The 23,423-nt window shown below is 35.0% G+C and overlaps 1 protein-coding gene across 3 annotated transcripts; it reads right to left on the bottom strand.

The window, feature by feature from the left end:
- Nucleotides 1-2,422: 2,422 nt before the first annotated feature.
- On the bottom strand, nucleotides 2,423-4,582 carry LOC110872650. Of its 3 annotated transcripts, none has more exons than XM_022121494.2 (7): nucleotides 4,306-4,582; nucleotides 3,898-4,105; nucleotides 3,582-3,680; nucleotides 3,384-3,473; nucleotides 3,137-3,291; nucleotides 2,952-3,053; nucleotides 2,423-2,747 (listed from the first exon to the last, which is right to left on the bottom strand). In XM_022121494.2, the coding sequence occupies exons 3-7, from the start codon at nucleotides 3,669-3,671 to the stop codon at nucleotides 2,588-2,590; spliced, it is 597 nt and encodes a 198-aa protein (XP_021977186.1). In that variant the 5' UTR covers nucleotides 3,672-3,680; nucleotides 3,898-4,105; nucleotides 4,306-4,582; the 3' UTR covers nucleotides 2,423-2,587. The 3 variants fall into 3 exon arrangements, with proteins under 3 accessions (XP_021977186.1, XP_021977187.1, XP_021977189.1); XM_022121495.2 differs by having other exon boundaries at nucleotides 3,898-4,201; XM_022121497.2 differs by lacking the exon at nucleotides 4,306-4,582 and having other exon boundaries at nucleotides 3,582-3,673; nucleotides 3,898-4,299.
- Nucleotides 4,583-23,423: the final 18,841 nt, after the last annotated feature.

Here is a 23,423-nt window from a genome sequence, read left to right on the forward strand (position 1 = left end):
ATATTGAGGTATCAATGAAAGAGAATGCAATTGAGCCATATCATTCTTCAGGAATGTCTAGAGACACTCATTTCACATGTGGGTTTTGTTTATTCCTTGTAGATAATATGGTCTCTTGATAAAAGAGAACATGTTGTTTCATGTGTTAGCACTAAAGTGCAATATAATGATGTTGCCAATGTTGTTAAAACAGCATGGCTTGATAAAATCTTTGCTTGAGTTCAGTGTTATAAAACAAGGTTTCGGAGGCCGAGTACTCGATACAAGATAGGTTATCGAGGCCCGAGTACTTTCCTCATAGGCTGAGTTCTCTCAACTTCATCTAGAGAACGCCTAACGCCTTTTGCAACCATGCTTGAGTTACATTGTCATGTACTCATGTGTCTCATTCTATGGCAATCATTTATACTTCGTTTGGCAACATGTTGCATTTGGTCCTGTGTAATGGGTTGCATGATTTATTGGCTCACCGAGTTGAAAACATACTTACTAAGAGCTTACGTTGTAATTAACTTTTCCATAAGTTTAGGTCCAGTCTAAACATTTAGGAACCTCTGACTTGAAATGCGATATATGTGACAACTTTAATTTATTATTTTTATGTTAATTTTAAACATGCTATAAGGTTCTATTTTTGTAATTTACCAATTAGTAAACACTTATTTAAAGTAATAAAATTATACATATCAATCCTTCATGGGTCTTCGATTATCACACGTCTTAAATGTACACCAGTACATTGTACATACTAGATGATAGGTTCGAAGTTCGAAACTCCACAATCACTACTTTAGTCTTTAGTTGTACACAATTGTATCAAGTATCATAGTGATAGTTATGTTTCATACGTGTCTTTCCATATGGTGTATTTGCAACAGTATTTTATCTTATTGAAGCTTACAAAATGTAATGAATGGCTACTTATGTGCAATTGTGTATTCCATTCAACACCTTAAATCCGTTGTGAAGTTTTTTTTTTTTTTCCTTTTTCCTTTTAATAAAAAAGCAAGCAAGTGGATTGTTGGTGGTTCAGACTTCAGACCCAACTAGTTTAATACCCGTCCGATGGACGGGTTACACTAACAACGTAACAAACAAAGAGAATCCATATTTAGGGTATTTGGGATTGCTTTCTCCTTTTTTAAAAAGTCACAACCATTTAACTTTTTAATGACTTGTGCTTTGTGGCAAATGAAAAGATCCACAAGCGTAAAGCATTTGATAAACAGGACTAATTCTAGTGGTTAAAAATAAACCTGCAAACAAACAACATCATGAATTTAGTGGATACAGGGTAAACCCCTTACACAAATTTAAAAGATACAAAGTTATGAGAATCATATGTTTAATTTTCATACAGCATCATGTAAATTTAATATTTTTTCATACGATATTTAGAAAGTAGCAGCAATAGCTATATTAGCAAATTAATGAATAGAAAAAAGAGCTAAAACTAACCTTCTTATCAAGTTATCACCCATTCTTCAAACTGACCTGCACAACAACAAATTCAAATAAGAACATTATTTAATTCAAAGTGATATTTGTAACTTAAAGACTAAACAATATAGCATTGGTTCATTAATGGTTGAATATTTTATAATGTGATTATTACCAATCCAAACAACACAATTGCACCCTAACCCTATTTCTCACTACCATCTAATTCTGGTTTTTTAGAAATCAAAGTCATAAATTGTGCTTCTAGTACTAATCCTTTGACTCTTAAAAGTCAAAGTACATAGAAATTCACTTGTAAGACAAAATGTGTAGTGTATAACAACCATATTTGATGTTCCACTTCAACAATTCCAGAAGCTGGTGCAGCCCCTTTGAAAAAAAAAAAAAAAAAAAAAACTTGAATGGTGAAAGGAAGCTTATTTTCTGACATATAATGTTGGTTGTACTAAGGCCATGCGTAGTGGTAACCTCTCATAACCCCTTGCGATGTGGGGTTATACAACACGTGGCAAATGCATAAGAAAGGAGGGTTGTATAACATGAGTGTGTAGTGGTTAACCCCTTCACTTATATATACACACACACACACATACATATATGTGTGTGAAAAACCTTAGTGTAGCGCCCATTATAATTTTCGTGAGTTCGCTGGATTCCACCGTATGGTGCCCCTCGGGGCGGTGTTGCGCAGCGCCATAGGGCGCTATGTGCACAAATGGCGTGATACCCCGTTCGACTACACATGGACCAAGAACAAAGATGCGCATAGCACCTTTTGTTTGACCCGTTGTATCCATCAACACCCCCATTGTTGTTGAAGTCTTCATCTTGTACAATTGTCGTATTTGATTGATGCAAGCATAAAGCAGAGAAATGTTGTTTCGTTTTCTATATCCGTTGTCTTACAGAAACATGAAACATCATCATCGTTTCTAGAATTTGTTATAATTAAGAATAGTTGTTGTTACTAATGACTTGTGATTAATATATATTTCATAATTTAGTTTCAAGTCTGTTACAATAAAACTCACATGAATATTACAACATTCTCCATCTTTTTATACACATGTTCTTCGTGGAAGGAAAACCAATCAACTACTACCATTTCAAATTGCACATAGCTTCACTAATCATCTTCTTCGTCATCTGTTAAGTGCATTTTAAGTGTCTGGTTAGGTATCTTCCAGTTTTCACTATCCCATGCTCCATCTTTATCCGCCATTTCATACTCCTCTGCCTTTAATGACAACTCGAACTCTGGGAGTTCCGGCAACACTTCCAGACTCCTGCATCAAGTCCCGCCACGTCATATAACTATTTATATAAACAACTATTGTGTAAAATATGATATACCAAAATCATAATACTTAAATAATCTTCTTAAATGTTTTGGATAAACTTATACCCTTCCTTTATTAGTTATTTATTTTGCTTGTTAGAGATAAAAAAAGAAAACAAAATAATTATGAGAACTACTTTTGATTGCTTACTTTTTTTCCTCCAAAAGGTATGCATACATCTGGGACTTTTTAGCTGCAATTTCATGAATTTTCTTATTCAAATGTTTCATAGCACCCCATGCAACCGGAGCCCTACATACGATCATCAGGCCATAATCCAAATATTAATCACTCAATACCCAAAAAGAAAGAAAAAAAAGTTCCATGAATCAAACCTTGTTATAGGAACTGTTAAGCAAAAGTTTAAACAGGCCTTCTTGCTCTCGTTTAAAATTTCTTCAGCCGCAAGAAAACAACATACCGCACTGATGTGGCAAGATGGTTCAGTACCTTTGTCTGTGATCAGACCATGGTAACAATATGCTGCAGCCTGATTACACATGTCAAACGTCATTATCTTGATTTAAACTTGTTGACGTGTGAAAATGGTTTTATGCGTACAGTAAGTTTAGAAATGCAAACCTTTGCTTCGAGGCATTTCCATTTAAGAAACGACAGATGTTTCTTTCCGTGTCTATTAAGGTTGTCACATGTTGACAAGCAGTAGTGAGCCTGATTGAGAAAAAAGAATGATTAACTGTTTGCTTAGTAGATTTAGATTTTAGTTGAGGAAAATAATAATAATGATAATATTAATAATACTAATAATAAACAATGCACCTGGCTGAAATAACTTAATTGCTCGCACGCTAGTCTTCTTTTAACTGATAAAGTGGCGTTTTTACTTTCAACAGCCGAAGCAAGCTGCATTTCTGTTCCCTAAAAGTCGTCAAATATTTGCAGTTACTAAGATGTTTATAAAATGGTATAAAATCATTAAGTTAATAAAAGAAGTCCCCCAAAAGTACAATAAAATTGTAAAACTATTTGGATAAATGAATGAACTGCTATCCTCCATAACAATTCAAATAAAACAAATACAGGAAATGAGAGAAGACATTATCTGATTAACAATTCAAATAAAACAAATACATACATCAAGAGTAGTGGCAGTATCTCCGATTAGACCAGAAATTAGAATCCCCCAAATCCCAATCTCGTGTTCTTCTTCCTTTCTGTAGCGATGGTAGGGTATGTTTTGTAGAGTGGTTCTTGAATTATCCCAATTGCCTTTCCCTTTTTCAACATCTTCGTGGAGTTGCTTCTTGAACACATAACATAAGGCAATTTGTTACCAGATTCATCTGCAAGAATGGCCAAAAAATCGCAGAATTGACAGTGTTCTGACCCTAAACATCCTAGAGATGCAGATAAACACAAAATTGATCGATAAAACCTATCTGTGGATGAAATTCAGATGAGAGGGATTCAGAAAAGAGGGAGAGGGAGAGGGAGAGGGAGATGAAGACTGAGGGACTTTAATCATAGGTTTTTGAAAACTTACCTGTGGATGAAATCACGCCTCGAACTCTTGGAACCATAGAAATTATCCTCATTGTCGCCAGGTTGTGGAGGTGGGATGGTAGTTTTATGGGTGACGAGGAGATAGCATCCTAAAATCATGGGAGGTGGAAAACGTGGGGCAAAACCTGCTAACTAATTAACTGGCAAGGAAACCGTCGATAACTGCTGATCTAGCAGTTAAAAAAGTGAGTTTAAATGGTCAGGATTTCATCTCAGCAAGATCTAAGGGCTAGGAATGATTTACAAGTTGGTTAGACTTAATGGGATCCATAGATATATATAATTCCAACTGTTTATATATTTAATATAAACCTTAATGTTTACTAATATTTTACTTGTTATTATTGAGTATAAACCTTATTCGAATGACGTATGTCCAACTCAGTGCAATTATTATATTTTGGATCATGCATATACGCTCTTTTTACTTTCAAGTTCTCCTGTTAATGCCTATTTTATATATAGTCCTGTGTAGTATATGGGTTGGGTATCAAAAATATGCAATAATATTAATATACAAATTAAAAATCTCAAAAAGGTTATTTATAGGCAACACTGAATGTCAAACTTGTAAGATTATCATCTTTATCAACACTTAACGATTTAAGTTTATCTCTACTTTTGACTCTAAAAAAACTACGTGTAAACCATATAAAAATACTGGTTATTTTAAAAACAATCCAATTATGCATTAATTGAAATTAATTTATCGTCATCGTGAAACACAAAAAGAGAAAGAATATTGTCTTTTTTGCTCTCGTGTATTACACTGGAGCTGAATAAATGATACAATATGAATTAAAAAAAATACATATTTGTTGAGTTATTAATTTTTTTAAGTTATATAGTTTAGTAGTAAAGGCGGACTATAGGAGGATTTTAAATCATATAATTAAAATTATAGAAATAACGAAAACTAGTTTGGAAATAATTTGGGTATGAACTTAAATATGAAATTATATCAATTATCATAAAATACAATACGATATTGAATATTTGACATACCAAGAATTTTGGTATTCATTATTATAAAGAGTAAATTGCCATTTTAGTCCCTGTGGTTTGTTAAAATTTGTCATTTTAGTTCAAATAGTTTTTTTTTTCTTCTCTGGGTCCCTGACTTTTCCCTTTTGTTGCCATTTTGATCACATTGCCTAACTCCATCCAAAAACCTCATTTCTAACCAGGGGTATTTTAGGGATTTTCAATTTAAATCTTTCAAATTGTCATTTTGATCCATTTTTTTATATTGAAAAAATAAAAGAAAAAATATATTAGTGGGACCCACCCCTACCCTTTCCTTTTTTCATCAAACTAATCTCTCTCTTTAATTGCTATTTTCATCAAACCTGGTCTCTCTCTCTCTCTGATTGTCATTTCTAACGAAATGAACCAATTTAGGATTAATAATGCAATACCTTGGTCAGGCTCATCCATGAGATGAACCACCAGCCGCCGCCACCACGTCCATCACCTTAATCAACCACCACCTCCATCCACCGTCGCCGGAGTACGTCTTCGTCGGAAACTGGAGTTCTCTGTTTCACTCCAAAGTATATCAAAATAAAAAAATATATCAAAATAAGTTAAAACTGTGAGGTTGAAATATACATGTATTAATTATTAAAAAATAAGTTAAAACTGTGAGGTTGAAAGAGAGAACGCCACTTGACATTAATTTGAAAACCTTTTAATAAAACTTAGATTAAATTAGATTAATTAACTAATTGGAACATGGTAAAAAACAACTAATAAAATCTTTCAAGTGAAATTGTAGATAAATTAAGTCTATTTTTTTTTGTTTTATAGTAAATTCGAGGGTTGTTTAAGATATCTTTTAGAGTAAACTGTTAAAATGGTTCTTGATGTTTGTTCACTTTTGACACTTTAGTTCAAAACTCAAAACTTTTTAATATGGGTCCTTTTGTTTCAATTTTGTTGTCATTTTCATTCAAAATCTTATCAGATTTTCAGTTAACATTCAGATTTTTGTCCTTTTCCTCCCTTTTAATGAAGGACAAAATGGTCTTTTAACATTTTATTATAACAAATTAAAAAAATTGACCATTTTGCCATTCATTAAAAGGGAGGAAAAAGACAAAAAAAAACTAGATATTAACTGAAAAATCTGACCAGATTTTGCTTTTGAATGAAAATGGCAATAAAATTGAAACCACAGGGACTCAGATTCAAAAGGTTTAAGTTTTGGACTAAAATAACCAAACCTCAGGGACCATTTTGGCAGTTTACTCTTGATAACTATATCTTTTAAATTCCAAGAGAAATAGTAATACAAACTTAAAGGAGAAAGTCGATGGTTTTTATACCACCAACACTTCAACTTTTGGACATTGTCACAACTACCCCTTCTACTTTGAAAATACAATCTTAAAGGAGAAAGTTAGTGTTTTTACACCACCACTACCCCTTTGACTTTGAATTTTCACAACCACATCCTAATCTTTCAAAGTTTGCCATAACCACCCCGCTACTTTACTTTTTCCTCATCACCCCCTCAGCTTTTACACACTTACGTCACCACACAATTACTTTTACATTTCCATCACCACCCCCTCATCTTTTACACATTTCCTCAACCACCACTCTACTTTTACACTTTGCCTTTTTTACCCATCTCCCAACGCTTTCCGCCACCCCCTCCCCCCTCAACTTTTACACATTTTCACCACCACCCCTCTACTTTTATACTTTCCATTTTTTAACCTACTACTTCTATTTTCCCTAGAATTTTAGACTTTACATTTTTATCCATTGCACTATCACTCCATTTTTACACCTGCTCAACATTAAAAAATTGCAATTGTAACCCATAGACTATTACTCTTGCTTTTGCAAATGTTAATGCATTGTGTTTTACACTTTTTTGTAATTGTCTTTTACGCATTGTATTTTACATTTTTTTTTTGTAATTGTCTTTTACACATTGTATTTACACTATTTTTGTAATTGGCTTTTACACTTTTTGAACTGTTAACCGATTGACAAAGATGATGAGTTGACTGTTGGGGAGCGATGATTGGATGGTTTATTTTGTTATGTTTTTTTTTTAAATAATAGTTTACCTAATCCAAGATAGGTAAAACCACCGTCAACGTTTTTGAACAATAGGTAAACAAAATATGTAAAATGACGTAGCACTGTTTGATTGGATAATTTGGGAGTTTACCTATTTTAAGTGCCTAATCACTCCCTTCACCCTTACACAATAGTCAAGGAAAGCGATAAAGATATTCCTGTACCAAAAGATAAAGAGGTAATTTATGCATCATTATTGCATTTGCATGTCACCAACGCATGTCACTTAGGTTTTTCTTCTGTCCTTTCATTTTCCTTTTACCGGTGTCGGATATCATATTCAGTGATAGATTTCGTTAAAATATATATTTACACATGTTTATTGATCATATATTATCAAAACTAATTGTTGACCCTGTTTTTGTACGGCTAATGATCCAAATGGGGATACAGTTTTGTTTGATTAACAGTAATTCTAAATTTCATACAACAAGTGTTCAAGTGAAAAATATTAAAGGACATCCTAATGGTTAAAGTGTATGTATCTTAGAAAATCTAATAATTATTGTTAAAAAAAACAGAAATCTTAAGATCCCGGAGATTTTGGATACATAGAACAAACCAACGAATCTACAATGGTTGTTAGTAAGTCTATGTGGTGTGGTGATATTCTTAATCGTCACCATCACCCTCTACATAGACATTAAATCATTCCATCCTCATCTACCACCCTATATGGTATGGTCCATGACCCCAACCATCATCCACCTTCAATCACATTCCCCCCAATTAATTCAAGTAGGGTTATGGTCGGCATGGAAATATCCATGCTCACCACGCATGGATTTGAGCGGGGGGGGGGGGGGGGGGGGGTACCACGCGAATCATGTCCTATGTGACAACCCATGGTCCAAACCACCATCCCCGCAACCTAAGTAAAATATAACTTGTTGAATAGCGACATATTTTTCTCGATATAATATCATGGTACTAGTTAAGCTAAAAATTACATATGGTTAACATATTGGGTTGCAACTAAATGTGCGATTGATTTGGTGCGGCTATGCAACAATCCAACAGTTTTCATTTCAATTCCTTTCTAACCAAGCTCATAAAAATGGAAATGAAATTTCAATTTCAACAAATTCCACGAACGAAACACATTCAGAGATGTAATTCATATTCTTATTATTTTAATTCCATTGAAGTCCACGAACCAAAAGTACGTTAAGAGTTATTTTAGCAAGCAATTATTTATGGTACATGAAACATATCCCTCAAACCTATTAAAAAATCACAGGGCGTTTCTTGTACCGCTTGTGAGGAAACGGGTTAAGCTGAGAAGATGACAAATATATTCAATCAACAAAATGAATATATTAATTGCGTCAATATTGAAAATGAAAGAATCTTCGAGCTTTAGAGGCGTTAGTATCCATGGCGGAGAGAAAGAGACAATACCATGTTGTGAATGTGTTGAAGATAACTCGAATACTGTACAAATGGTAAAGCTTTCAACAACCGTTAACACTTGGGTTGATTGAACCCGCACCGAATGTCATGAATATAGTAAGTTGCCGAGGATTTGACTGAAAGTATTGGAGCGTGTAACATTTGTGGAGGCTGAATATGAATAGTTTTTTTTTGGGTAAAGGATTAGACACTATTTTGATAAATATCTAAGAAAAAAAAGATTCTGATTTTTTTCACCAACACTGAAAAAACAAACTCCCTATGGATAGATTGTATTTGTGAAGTTCGCAGGAGAAATCCAAATCGATATTATTCTATTGAAATAGTTAAAAAAGAAATAATTTAAAAAAAGACAAATATAGTTAAAAAAGAATTAATTAAGAAAAAAGATTTTGTTCCGATGAACAACGCCCATTTACACAAATAGTCCATCAAAATACCCTTTAAAAAGGCCCATCTCTTTTGAATGGGATATGTGGGCTTGAATGTTTCGGTGTTAGGCACTTATGCTTCATTTAAAAGGCCCACAATAGCGTTACATGATGAAGAGGTGGTCTCAAGTCTCAACAAGATTTCTGTAACGGTGTTTTTAGCTTTTAAGATAACACTATCTCTAAGATTTTAAACCCCTCAAAATACTTTTATATGTTTTTTTCTTTCCAAAACAAGTTTATTCCATAGTTATACTTTAGCAACCACAAACTTAGATGTTATGGACAAGAAAGTTCGTAGAATAAATTCTTTACCGGTGATAAATCATGTCAATCTCGCGTCCTTTTTGCTAGTGGATATGATATAAGGCCCATTCGGCCCATGCATGCGAGTTAAGCAGATGGGCAAGATCAATATCCTAGCTAGGAATGTTACATGGGGATACATGATGTCGTCGCGTTGTAGGGTTGCCAAAGGGTTGGAACTCAATGGTGGATGCTGGAATTATTTTATGTGGGTGCGAACGAGGAGTTCAACCAACCTTTCAAGAGGTGCGATCAGGATTTTTGCCTATAAAATACACGCCTTCACTTGGGTCCGCCCCTGTTGGAACCTTTCTCAAGAGAATAATTGGTCAACCCAGGGGGGGATTGAATGGATTTCGACATAACCAATCCAAGGAAAAAATGCATGTTGCACGCTAGGGTTGAATGCATGTAGTGGAACGTGACGGACCAAATGTTTGAAGGGTGATACCAGGTGAAGAGTAGTCGAATGTATTTGGAAGAATGTTGATCATACGCAAACGAAGTGAACAATCCCTGTAGATTCAAGATCGTTGCATGATCCTCGTATGACGATTCCATGACACAACTAACTGAATATAGACCCGGTTCCTTTTAGCTAAAAAACCATTCCTATCACACTTTCACCAACTAAATGCTATGCATCTATCCGGACTTGTATTTCACAACAATATCAATTACATTATTCTAATTTAACATTAGTAATTTAATGAAAAATAAATTAACACTAGTAACCAATCCATTAATATTCTTTTATAAACTCTAAATTTTAAAATGAAAGTCACGTCGTGTATGCCCTCCATTGCGAGGACCATTGGGGCCTTTGCCGACAGATCTTCGTCCTCTGTGATCACCAAATTACAATCCCCACATGTACATCTTATTCACGCATGTTAATAATTGTACTTCAGATGTCATAATTTCGATTTGAAATTTCAATAAACAACCCTCAAATAATTCATAGTATTTATTTAGTGACGACACCAGCTGCCAAACTTCCAAAATCTATGTCCATTTCTACGATAGGTGAGTTAAGATTTTGTCTCCTTTAAACACAACAAAAAGCAAGTGTCTCTACATAACAATTTTACATTTTTTTTTTTTTTTGTTTTTGTTCTTTTGAGCACAAATAATTATTATTATTTGATGGTTTTGCGATCTTCTTGACGAGAGATTCACAAGATGTATCCAAAACGAATGTAAGATGATTGGATGTCGATGCTTAAAGTGGTGTGTGTTTAGAATAAAAATGTTGTGAGTCGTGAGATGTTGGTTCAGTGATCAAAAGGTCTGCCCTGCATAGTTGAGTCGTATGTTTGATTCACGCTTGGGTTATTTTCGAGGGAAATCTGGATGAAGGGACGAATCGGCTTTAATCCCGGGTTGGGACCTAACAGGGGGTGAGGGTTTACGGATTCCATCCGGTTCCCACTCATCAGGGGGGCACAGTCTCATTGCGGTCGAGAAGTCGATCTTGAACATAGCCCCGAGCAAGATGGATTTACACGTGAGTTTCTTTATCGTTAAAAAATAGAACAAAAATGTTGTGAGAACTTATCTCAGTATGATGAATGTGATGCGTCACAAGGGCATGTAAGTGGGAGCCTTGAATAAATACATAACAAATACCGCACAGCAAGTTTCCATCGATCAAAGTTATTTCCTCTAGTGGAATTTCAGGCTCTATAGTTTTGTTTGTTAGAACACAATGTTTTGTCTATTGTACCATTCTATAAGTAGGGTTGGTAATTTCAGACACGGACATGAAAACATGATACGAAATGACACGACAGAACCTTAACAGGTTTATGTTTGACCCTTAACAGGTTTTGTGTCTTAAACAGGTCTACACGATAAGACCTGTTATATTTCATGTCTATTACAAGTTAAAAACCCATTGACATGGTAATAATTTTTATTAAAAAAAGGAAGTGGGGTTTTGATACACGCGACCTGGACAAAGGAAAAACATAACCCAAATTTTGAAACATCAAACATCGCAACTCCAGGGCGTGTTCATGTCTTAACAGATCGTGTTCATGTCATAACATGTTATATGATATGCTAGTAAGTTTTTTCGTGTCTTAACAAGTCGTTTTGATGTAACATGTTTATTATCCTGTTCGTGATTGGAAAAAACTGACACGATACGAGTTTGTGTCGTACTGGTGTTTACATGTTTCTTAACAGGTCATGTCTGATATGATATGCTAGCCTCTATACAGGAGACAATATTTGGTTTCTATTTAAAAAAAAAGAACCATTTCTTCAAAAAAAAAAAAAAAAAGGAAAAACGGAATTTGATGGAATATATTGTAATCATGTGGATAAATTGTCAAAAGATTCTATCAGAAAAGATTAACGATCAATCGGTGGATGGAAATAATCTTTCAATTGAGAATGAAATAAAAGCTAGAAACCAACAAAATATTAAAGAACTGGCTCCTGACTCTATAATGGTAGACCAACGTGAATCATACCAATAGAATGTTGTCTTCTTTCACTTGAACATTTCCAAATTTTACATCAAATCCATGACATGAGTACATGCTTGAGTGAATACGAATGTATCACATGTTTCCTTCACGGGTATGCTTTGATGGGGTTCAAGATTGGTATGTTTAACCACGAAGGTAACTAGATATTGCTTATTGAAATGTGTAATACACCCATCACACTAATGATATTGTCGGTTTCACCTCCATTGGCTTACGACTTTGTTTTGATGACCAAAAGTCACATTAACCCATATACTAGATATTGATAAAAAATGTTATATAGTATTTATACTCGTTTTCACACGTTTTTTGACAGTTGAGTGACAGATTCACTAAAGGTCTGCAACCTTTACCAAAGTGTTACACGCTTCTATCACGGCACATAAGGAGATGAAGTTTTATTTAACACTTAGGGACACCGATCAGATTCACTAAAGGTTTGCCACTAATCATAGTTTAGTGTACAAGATTCTATCAGGGCATATGATGAGATGAAGTTTTATTTAATAATTCATATGTGAAATTAATAGCGAGGAGTTTAAAGAAGTGAGCTACTTTTTTCTCCCTCGGCCAACCGCCAACGTTGTTGAATATATCCACCCACCTTGTGCTTAGATACGTAGCCACCATCGCCATCATAATAGTGCTTAATAAGGATAGCTTCCAAGGGGGTTGGGGTTGCAATGGTTCAGATCTGTGAAGCTAGATTAACGAGATTTAGATCTGCATTGTTGGAAAACAAGGTTAACATACGTGTGATGCAAGAGTGGTCAATTTTCTAGCCAATAACTCACTGGCCATGACTCTCTGAGTCGAACCTGTAAAAGAACATATGATTGCTAAAGCCAAAATTACTATTCTGATCAAGAAATAAACAAGTTATGAAGTTCATCTCCCCCCCCCCCCCCCCCCAAAGAAAGTAAATCTTAAACACTAACAGAGCATCTATTTGAAGACTCAAAGATCTGTTGAAGAAATGAAGACTCTATTGATGAAGACTGAAGCTCTGTGTGATAAAGCACTAATTAGAAGACTAAACATCGGTTAAGGCCTGAACAGATGTTTAGTACATATAAACACAGGTTTCCAAAACAGATGATATCAATGTAACAATGTCTATAAAACAGTGTCTGGGAGTCTTAGAATAGATGTTAAGATCTATCAGATGTTTCTAATATCTGAGAAATCTTTTGTACGAACAAAATTATGTGATTAGGCTGAGGGGGAGTGGATCATATTTGTAATTCGTAATCTTTTGGTTATAAATGGAAAAAGTTATAATTACTTTCCAAGTTTGTGTGTGTTTAATTTCGCAGCAATTCATTTCATTCTCATTTATGATTCATTAAATTCACTAACATTTCATCATTTCACACAAAAACACACATAAATTGAAACTCAAATCCTAACAATTGGTATCAGAGCTTGGTCACATTAAACTTGATTTCACAATCAGTTTAATACAAAAAGATCAGCTCATATAATTGATAACCAACTGTTAGTTTAATCGAATTACTTAGTCGAAGTATTAAATTCACAAATTTTTTTAATGATACTCTGTTTTTTTCAAAGATCAGAAGGATTTTGCAAAACAAACACGATCCCCACAACACTGGTTTCAGTAATACGCCTCTAATGTTTGTCAGATCAGAATACAATATCTGGCAACGTCGAATGACACATGTTCTAGCTTAACAGAACACTTGATGTTGGAAGTCCGTTATATTCGGACCACATGTTTAATGGTACCTAGTACCAAAGATCCAAGAGTTCAAGAGCTAAAGAAACCAAAAAACTATTCCGAGCAGGATTTTCAAAAATTTGAGTAAGATGCAAAAGCATTCGGTATTGTTGCTATGGCTCTACCAAATGAAATCTTTGCCGACCTATTACACTGTAATAGTGCAAAAGAGTTGTGGGATGCTTTAAAAGAACAATTCGGTGGAACAAAGGATGTGATTGAAAACACCTATGAAATTCTCAACCACCAATATGAGACCTTCAGTCATGTTAAGGGAGATACCTTAGCTCAACAGTTTGAGAGATTTACTTGTTTGATAAGGCTCATACAAAAAGCTTTTATCAGCACCAGTGTCAATAGGATCTTGGCATAAAAGTTGTTGTAAGGAACATACCCGTAATAACGTCGGAGCTTGTAAGTTCCGCCGAAACGGATCCTAGAAACCGACCCGTTTGTAAACCGGATTCGAATCATACTAAATAAAGATGCAAATTTGTATTACTGGTAATTATTTATTTATTGATTTTATTATTTTTATATTGTCTATTACATTAATTAATAACACACCACACTTAAACTTCACCATTCAAACGATGTCACTCAACCCCTCTCAAACGACATCCTCCATAACCCAAACACCATGGCCCAACCAACATAGCGCAAAACCCAAATGACAGCACCCTCTCTTCCAAACGACATTCACCTGCAACTTCCCATCACTCCCAAACGTGAACCCGCTAAACCGAACACCCTGAACACGCTTAATTCTTGACCATTCGACTCCTTTATTGTCCCATTTAAATCGGTTTTGATGGAGAAACTTATTACAATCATCAATCACTCATTAACACCTCATAATACATATAATTAAAACTAGATTAAATACACCATTAAAGCTTTTCAAGAACGTGAAAGGTTTTGACAAATTCATTCACAATAGGACTTTAAATCCTAAACGATTCCTCTGCACTTTTCACAACTTCCTCCACGCTCAAAACCTGCAAACAACCTCTCTAATCCACGAATTCAAGTGAAGAAGGGTCTAGAGCTTGAAACTTCATCTCGCGTTTTCTCCTTCATTCCTCAATGAAATTAGGTAATTTTGGAGCCTTTTCCATTTAATTTTTCATGCTCTACAAAACTCATCTATCCATTTCTGTGATAAAGGGCAAACAAATCCGAATTTTGAATATCTTGATTAAGGGTTCTTGGACAATCAAATTTGGGGCTTTTCAATATAGAGTTGTGTTTTGATGAAACTGAATATCCTAAACTGATCTTGAATATGTTAGTATAGATTATGGAAATTTTGAGAATTATTGGATCTTGTATGGATTTATTGGACAATTTTAATTTGTTATATCAGTTTAGTAAATTCATGTAAAAATAAAAGAAAATCATAGTATAATATCCCAATCTTGTAATATGATTTTTAAATAAATAATCTAGAAGTGGAGTTTTTATAACAATTATCATATTTAATTCGCTAAAACCTTTGGCTTTGATACCAACCGTGACACCTCACCTAAATGAGGGTGAAAAGTACACAAGTGATACCCACTTAAACATAAAAAGCTTATTACATTAACATAATTATAGGGTACAAAAGTTAGAGACTTAAATGATACAACATTACATCAGACTAACTATCATGTGGTCCACAAAATTTCACTAGACACTACAGGTCTAGTGTTCAACGCTTCCTCCGGCCACACAGGTTCGGAACCTATGGCAACTAGCCCTCAAGCCTTGTTACCTGCGACACATTCTTAAAACAGATGTTAGCTTATGCTGGCTGGCGAGTTCACGAATATCAACAGTTTATAAATATCACATTAACACATTCATGACTTGTACCCACCCATATAATATTCATAATGTTTCCCTACACCGGAAATCTCTACGGGACCATCGGTGTTTAGCCCCACATGCAATCAGATTCAATTACATCGTACTGGTGTAATTTGCCAATCATTCCCGCTATAGCGACACGTATATATACATGTGTATGCATGCCTGGAAGTTACTAATGATATATCACATGCGTACACCAAGTCATGAGTTTGACAGTACATGTATAACAATTAGAGTTTGGACAAGCACGGTCGTGTTTAGAAAGCATTCGTGAAACTCAACTTAGGTTTAGGTGATACGCTAATTAATCGATCAGAACTTTAACCTTGAACATGTACCACAACAATTTTATTAAATTGTACATGGTCCATGCCTAAACTAGAATCGAGTTACTGATCAATACCTACACGACTATAACCCTAAATCCTACTCATAATATTACCTATATTTCTAATATTATATTAATATAACTAAATTACAAATTAATTGAAAGTGAGGAGTTTGATACATAACAGTTGCTTCTGTCGAAAGAAGTTTCAAATGTGACGAATCTTAAAATGACCTCTCTATTTATAATCATTTTGTGTAGTTTGCCGACTATACACCGATTTCTAAAATCTATCCCACTTACGTCGGTTTTGTATTTAAAACTAGTGTATGCCTTGCCCGCGTTGCGAGGCGCTAGGCCAAATATTTCTATATTAATTAAAACAAAACACTACCGTAATTTTGCTAGAAAAAAATAAAACGATGAGAAAACTGTAATTTTATACTGAGGGCAAAACTATAATTTGTCATGACCAATAAGCGAGTGCTATGAAATAAAAATTACACTGAATCGGCCAATTAAAAAAAAAACACTATCATAGGTTTGCAAGGAAAAAAACGATGACAAAACTGTAATTTTGAATCGGGGGAAAATCGTAAGTTTGACTGGGAATAATCGTAATTTATCAAAAGCTACAACGATGGCAAAACTGTAATTTTGAACCGGGGGAAAATCGTAAGTTTGACTGGAATAATCGTAACTTATCAAAAGCTACAGCGATGGCAAAACTGTAATTTTGAACCGGGGGTAAAATCGTAATTTGTCTGGGGTAAATTTGTAATTTGTCAAAATCTATAATGATAACAAGATTGTAATTTTAAACTAGGGACAAAATCATAATTCTAAGGTGGAGTAAAATCTTAATTTATTCGGGTTAATGAGGAAGTGTCAGGCAGCTTGCCTAACACTATTCCTCTCCATGGTTTTTGTATATATGTAAAATTGAATCTTCTTTATGGAGACTACACACACCTCGTGCACATGTATCTAATTTTTGTGTTTTATTATTATTATTATTATTATTATTATTATTATTATTATTATTATTATTATTATTATTATTAATACACTTGTTTTGCTCGTTTTTCTCTAGTAACTTTTGGACTATAGCCATATACATGTTGCAACCAATATTCATGAAAACAGTACTCTTTTAAGCTATAGTTCAAAAGTTATACGATAGAAAAACAAACAAAGCAGCTTAATTGATGATGATGATGATAATAATAATAATAATAATAATAATAATAATAATAATAATAATAATAATAATAATAATAATAATAATAATAATAATAATATATAACAAAAATTAGATACATGTGCATGAGATGTCTCATTTAGAACGAAACAGAGTCAAATATAATATATTTTATTGTTATTGTTAAACGGTCTCTTATAATACTAATTACTCGTCTAGATATCACATATTTCAATTAGTCATTCTAACCATAACTTACTTGTATATGAAATACAAATTTCACATATATTTTATTTGTTCACAAAACGGGATGTTACAAGTTTGGTCTAGCTATGTAGTGTTTATGTACATCTGAGGGCCACCTATTGGTACACAACCATAAAGATCTAATCAGTTCAATTAGCAGTAGTCAAAAGAGCACAGTGATTACAGCTCACACTAAGGTTTTGATTGTACTACATGTAATGGATCCAATGTGACAGCTAGCTAGAGGCAGCCTTCTTCACATTCTAATTCATCATGTAGACAACTAAAAATGCATAAAGTTGAAAAGGGTCAGTTGGTGATCGGTGTAATTATCATCAATCCTCAAGTCCTGATGGTCAATAATGACATGCCTCAAGGAGACAATCACTGAAGAGAACTGGTTGGTAGTGAAGGCCGATGCCCTCTTATATGTACGTACCAACCACTATTACCATTAGGGATGAGCATTTGGTAACGGGTATATTCGGTACCGATGCCGGTACCCATATCCCCCGTTTTCCGAAACTGGTACCGGTACGATACCGGTATTTACGGGTAAAACACCGGTACCGTACCGGTATATTTGATACCAGTACCAATTTTCTTCAGTTTTCAATACCATGCTCATCCCTAATCAGCATGTGATGTTAAGAGTTCCTTTGTTGGCTATCGTAATAGGTGTAGGGTTTGTAACCATTCCGTAACACAACTTATTATATTATAGGGTAAATATAGGCAACATATTGACCCTGGTGACCAAAGGGTGGGTCCTTCCCTGAATGAGGGTATCCACTATCCATAGTCTTTCATTTCCTTGTATTTTGAGCTTCAAAACTTTGTGGAACTTCACTTCTAAGAGCATAGTATTTCCTTTAGAAATTATAGATAGATTTTAAGTAAAAGAGTAATGTTTTCATGAATATAGGTTGCAACATGTATGTGCTAATTACCAATGGATCTTTATCTACTTCCTTTAGGGCACTCGGTGTGGGGGACGTCCCCGCCACGTCCAGACCCGGCGCCGTCCCATCCTCCCATTTCCCCTGCTTCGTCGGCGTCCTCTTCGTCTTGCTCAAGCCACTCCACCCCCTTCTCTCACACACACATATACATACAACACATATATATACATATATAGGCCCCATCCTCTATTTCTCTTGGTCCATCCTTGGAGGGGCATCCTCCTTAGATGTTGACGTGACGCTGACGTGGAGAGGCATCCTCCAAGGACTTGCCTCCTCCACACCGAGTAGCCTGAGAATGCTCAAGGTAAAACGGCTTAGGGTTGACTTCATAAGACTTTCTTCTTCTATCATTTGTCTTTTGTAATTATTGTTAGTTACACAATCTTCCAATCTACTTAGGGTTATTGAAAACTTTACAGCTTCTTTTCATCAAGAGAAGTTGGGAAAATCAATCAATAGTTGGGGCCTTGTGGGGATAAAATCAATAGCAACAAGACAAAAGTTAGGCACTATTATAAATTCTAGAGCATGTTTGAATGATTGAAAAAACAATATTTCATTTATAAATTTTAATTTTTATATAATGAATAAAAAGTGTCTTGGTTATACTTATAATATTAGTTGTATTATTTGATAGTTTTAGAAGAAAAATATACCTTGGAGCATGATATTTTAAGTTGATCATAGATAAAAACTAAGTTAAACAAGTGTAGAAATTACTAATGGCAAATTCTAATGTTGGGTAACAAAATCTGAGTGGATACAATCTTGATGTATAATAAAGAAGGGACATGTGTACCTGAGTAGTGTGGGTGCATTCTCATAATGGGCCTAAAACCAATACACAAACAAACCATGCTTCCCTTTCACATCAGACACCATAACCCACCACATTTTTGTTGCCCTTCTTTTGATAGTTATAAATATGTAATATCTTTACCTATTTCTTCTTGTGTTTGTGTGTGTGGGACCTACATAGCACCATAGGAACCTCACACTCCTAACATGGTTCATTGATGTTTCATTAGTGTTGACAAAAATCCAGCATCATACACACCTATCATCATTAGAAAGTCAACATTTTTTTTGTAATTGGATTGTAGTCAAATAGTCGTAACTGAAGATTAAATAAACTAAAAAATTTAGAGGTGATAAAATGATTGGATTACATCGAACGATATTCTTGTTAAGAGGATTAAGACGACCTGTTGTGGAAAAGGAATTGGGCGTTATTTTGCCTCAAAACGGCCCACCACGCCCCAACCACCGCCCCCATCGGCGTTTTCGTTCAAAAAATGGGTTGGGCGTTTCAGTGACGGATCCAGGATTTTTTCCTTATGGGTTCACTTTTTTCCGGTGGTCGGATTTCTCACAACCAAATGTTAGAATTTTCGGGTCGGGTCGGGAACATAAATTACCTAATCAATTAAGTATCACCATAATGAATAAGCAATGTAGTCTAAAACTAATCAACAAAATAAAAATAATTCGTCAATAGATTGGAATATAAACATTTAACATAAGTCAAATTCAACATACCTTGTAATTGTAGAATTGTGGAAATTGAAGCAGAAATACGAAACCAAGTAAGAGCCCTAAAACTAGCTACAAGAATAACAAAGTGGTTCGGTGGTTCAATATTTGCGAAAAAACAAAATAGTCACATAAGAAATGGTTATGTTGATTTTAAGTCCACAAACATTCATTTATTTTGTCACTGTTGGTTGTTTATCCTTTAGAAATACCAAATTCCCATCCTAAAGAGACAAAGTTTCACATTAAAAAAAGAGAAAGTGAACCCCAAAAAAGGGAAAAAACTTAAGAGGTGGAATCGAACCGGGGATCTAAAGCTTTGAAAGCAGGCGCTATACCAGCGGAACAGAGGATTCGTTTTGATATTGGGTTCACCCGTAATATATTTATGAGTTCCTTCCAAGTTTTTTATATAAGTTTTCACTAAAAATTCGAAACCGAATGGGTTCCTGGGAACCCAGTCTTTTCAAGTAGATCCGCCCCTGGGGTGTTTCCTTCAAAACGCCGGAGATTTGCGTGGTTTCAGAAATGTTACCGTTGGGTAACGGTAATAAAAAAAATCAAATTTTAATGCACTTTTTCACCTATTTAAACCTCAACTCAACCCGATTTTCATACACTCTCCTCTCATTCTTATAAACTCTTTCCTTATACTTTATAAAAAGAATACTATGCATCCATTCCCTTCCCCCCCCCCCCCCCCTTGGTGTTCCGTCTCGGACAAGCAACACAAATTCGTATCGCCCAAACACCACCCAACCGTTACCAACCTATAACTACCAAGATTGTGATCCGAATATGATGGGGTACACACAACTATTAAAAATGCCCCCACAATACTTTCAAGGGCCACTCGGTTTTGCATCAAGTATGAACATAGCCACGAGCGGTACGTATGGTTCCCAAGACGAAGCTGAGCCCGAGATCGAGACGGTGTCGGAGACACAAACCGAGCGCGAACCCCGAGGGCTCTTAACGTGGAAAACGCTCGCGTAAAAAAAGATCCTACCGCTCCTCGTGCGAGAAGGAACTATGAAGCTTGGAAAAAAGACGAGGAGTACAAGCTCGCACGTCCTTGGCTCGACATCTCGGAGGATCCTGACGTTGGTAAGTGTTATTTTTTTTAAATGGTATTTATTTAAAAAATAAAGTATAATATATATGTTCTAATTTTTGTAGCCAACTATCAAACACTACCCTTTTTTGGATTGAAATTCGAGAAACCTTTTTACGGTCACGTGTAAAGGGGAATATCGGGACAAGGATTCAATATCAAGTAAATGGACCCGATATAAATGCCAAATGCCATGCGTTTCAAGAAGTTTTCCAACGTATGAAGGAAAATTTGGGTAGCGGTCAAAGTAATGCGTGTCACACCCCAACCGATGGCGGAAACATAGGAGTGAGACGAAAACATGATTGTTCATAACATCATAACACTAAATTGTGACAATAATTAAATAATTCCAGTTGCATAAATACTAATCATGGAATACATTGTTTTAAACCAAACAAGTCAATTTGTAGCAAAAATAACATGAAACATAAATAATTGTTTATTCATTTAGGTGTGTATCTAAGTCCACCTTAAACTTGTTTCTTCAATCATCACCTATCAACCTGCAACATGCATTAAAATAATGATCAACAAATATGTTGGCGAGTATACAGGTTTGAATACATAGCATAATAGAGAAAACATTGTAACAGTGCTCATATCCAACATGATAAAATGTATACAATGTTACAAAAATGTTGTACTAGTGTAAGCTATACGTCAAACGAGAGTTTAACGCAACGGTGATTACCCAACATCGTCGAAACGAAGAGGGTGTAATGGTGTTTACTTAACAATACCACAAGAATACGGGCGGGGCGTTAACCTATAGCACTACAATTGTTAAGGTAGGCTTGCAAAGTTAATGAGCATATAGACACATGTAAACATAGCATATGAGATTAACAAGTCTCATGTTAATAGTAGATAGAGTGTGATTTGATAAACATATTTAATAGTGTTGCGTATTTTTGTATATATGTACATGTTTCACCCAAAGTGTTAAAAATGAAAAAGGGATCGAGTATACTCACAATTTTGCGTAGATAACACGAAACCGCGAGCGGATTAGATGGGGATTAGTACATCGAGGTTACCCTGAAATGGGTAAATGAAGGTGTGAGTATCCTGATGTGAAAAGGTTCGGATCAGACTTTGAAATACGAAAGAAATATGAAATAAGCAAGTAACAAACCCTTTCGTGCGAAAGGGATCCTTTTGTGCGAAAGGCAGTAGCCTTTCATGCGACAAGGGCCCATTTCGTGCGACTGGTCTGTCTTAAACGCGGATTTGTGCATAAAATTTAATCGTAAACTGATTTAAACATAAAATAGTAATAGTAGTTGTTCAACAAATTGGAAACAGAAAGTATGAATGACCAAACAGTCAAGTAAGGACAACCCAGGTGTGCCAACAAAACATGGAAGGCGTGAGCCAAGTGTTGGAGGCTGGACGGGGTTAACTTACTTTGTGACTAGCAAACTATTTGGGGTTCATCACTGATGAACTGACATAAAACAGAGACGAAATCAAAAACGAAAACATGATAACCAGTTCCCTCTCGCGCGAAAGGGATACTCTTCCGTGCGAAAGGGTCTCCTTTCGTGCGACAAGTGTCTGTTTTGTCAAAAAAATGTTTGTTTGATATGTGTAAATAGATCAGTTCTTGGTGGAAACCAACCCTAACACAAACCCACAACTATGGATTGAGTTGTGAGTCTGGTGGGTACCAGATTCCACCAAGTTCGTAGCAGAAAATAAGTGAAACGTATGAACAAATTGTAAAAAAACATCAAAGTTTGAAGATCTTTGATTTGAATCTCATATGTGGTGAGGTTTCAACATTAGTTTGCCCAAGCGAACTCGTGAAAACCTTCCATTAGACATATTCAAACCAAATGTTTTGTAAAATTTAAAGAAATGGAACATAAAATGCAAGGAAATATGAGAAAAATGAATGGAAAAAGAAAGGAAATCGATACCAAAAGTTTCTTATCGTAGGAGAAAACTTCAGAGCGTTTGAGAGTGTTTCTGAGCGACTGGGAGGAGAAATTAGTGAAGTAGTGTGCCTATTTATAGGTTTAGGATGAAATTGGGGCGAGAGGGGAGTTCGGGCGACAAGCGCTTTCACACGAAAGGGCCCTTTCGTCCTAGAGGGGCTTCCCGTCCTCTCGAAGTTTCGAGTTTGATTATGTTGTGCGTTTTAGTCGGTTTTACGTGTAACGAACATAAATGTGTATCGTGCAAATGTGCATGTATAATGGTGTTTAAAACATTGATTTTGAGTATAAACATGCAAACAAGTCTAACATGGATAATAATAATGTGAGTAAAATACTTGAATTTTCATTATGATCACTAGTCTCGGATTACAAAGTTGAAACGAAATAGAATACAACACAAGTACAAGTTTCCAAAAATATAATTAC

This window comes from Helianthus annuus, chromosome 8 (assembly GCF_002127325.2).
Source record: "Helianthus annuus cultivar XRQ/B chromosome 8, HanXRQr2.0-SUNRISE, whole genome shotgun sequence".
NCBI classification, from domain to species: Eukaryota; Viridiplantae; Streptophyta; class Magnoliopsida; order Asterales; family Asteraceae; genus Helianthus; species Helianthus annuus.

Bases quoted from the DNA above. Each gene is read 5' to 3' on its own strand.
- LOC110872650 (XM_022121494.2), bottom strand. From the start codon at position 3,671: ATGCAGCTTGCTTCGGCTGTTGAAAGTAAAAACGCCACTTTATCAGTT. The intron at 3,474-3,581 runs GTGCATTGTTTA...TTTCTCAATCAG, and splicing joins AATTAAGTTATTTCAGCCAG to GCTCACTACTGCTTGTCAAC. The intron at 3,292-3,383 runs GTTTGCATTTCT...ATGTGTAATCAG, and splicing joins GGAAATGCCTCGAAGCAAAG to GCTGCAGCATATTGTTACCA.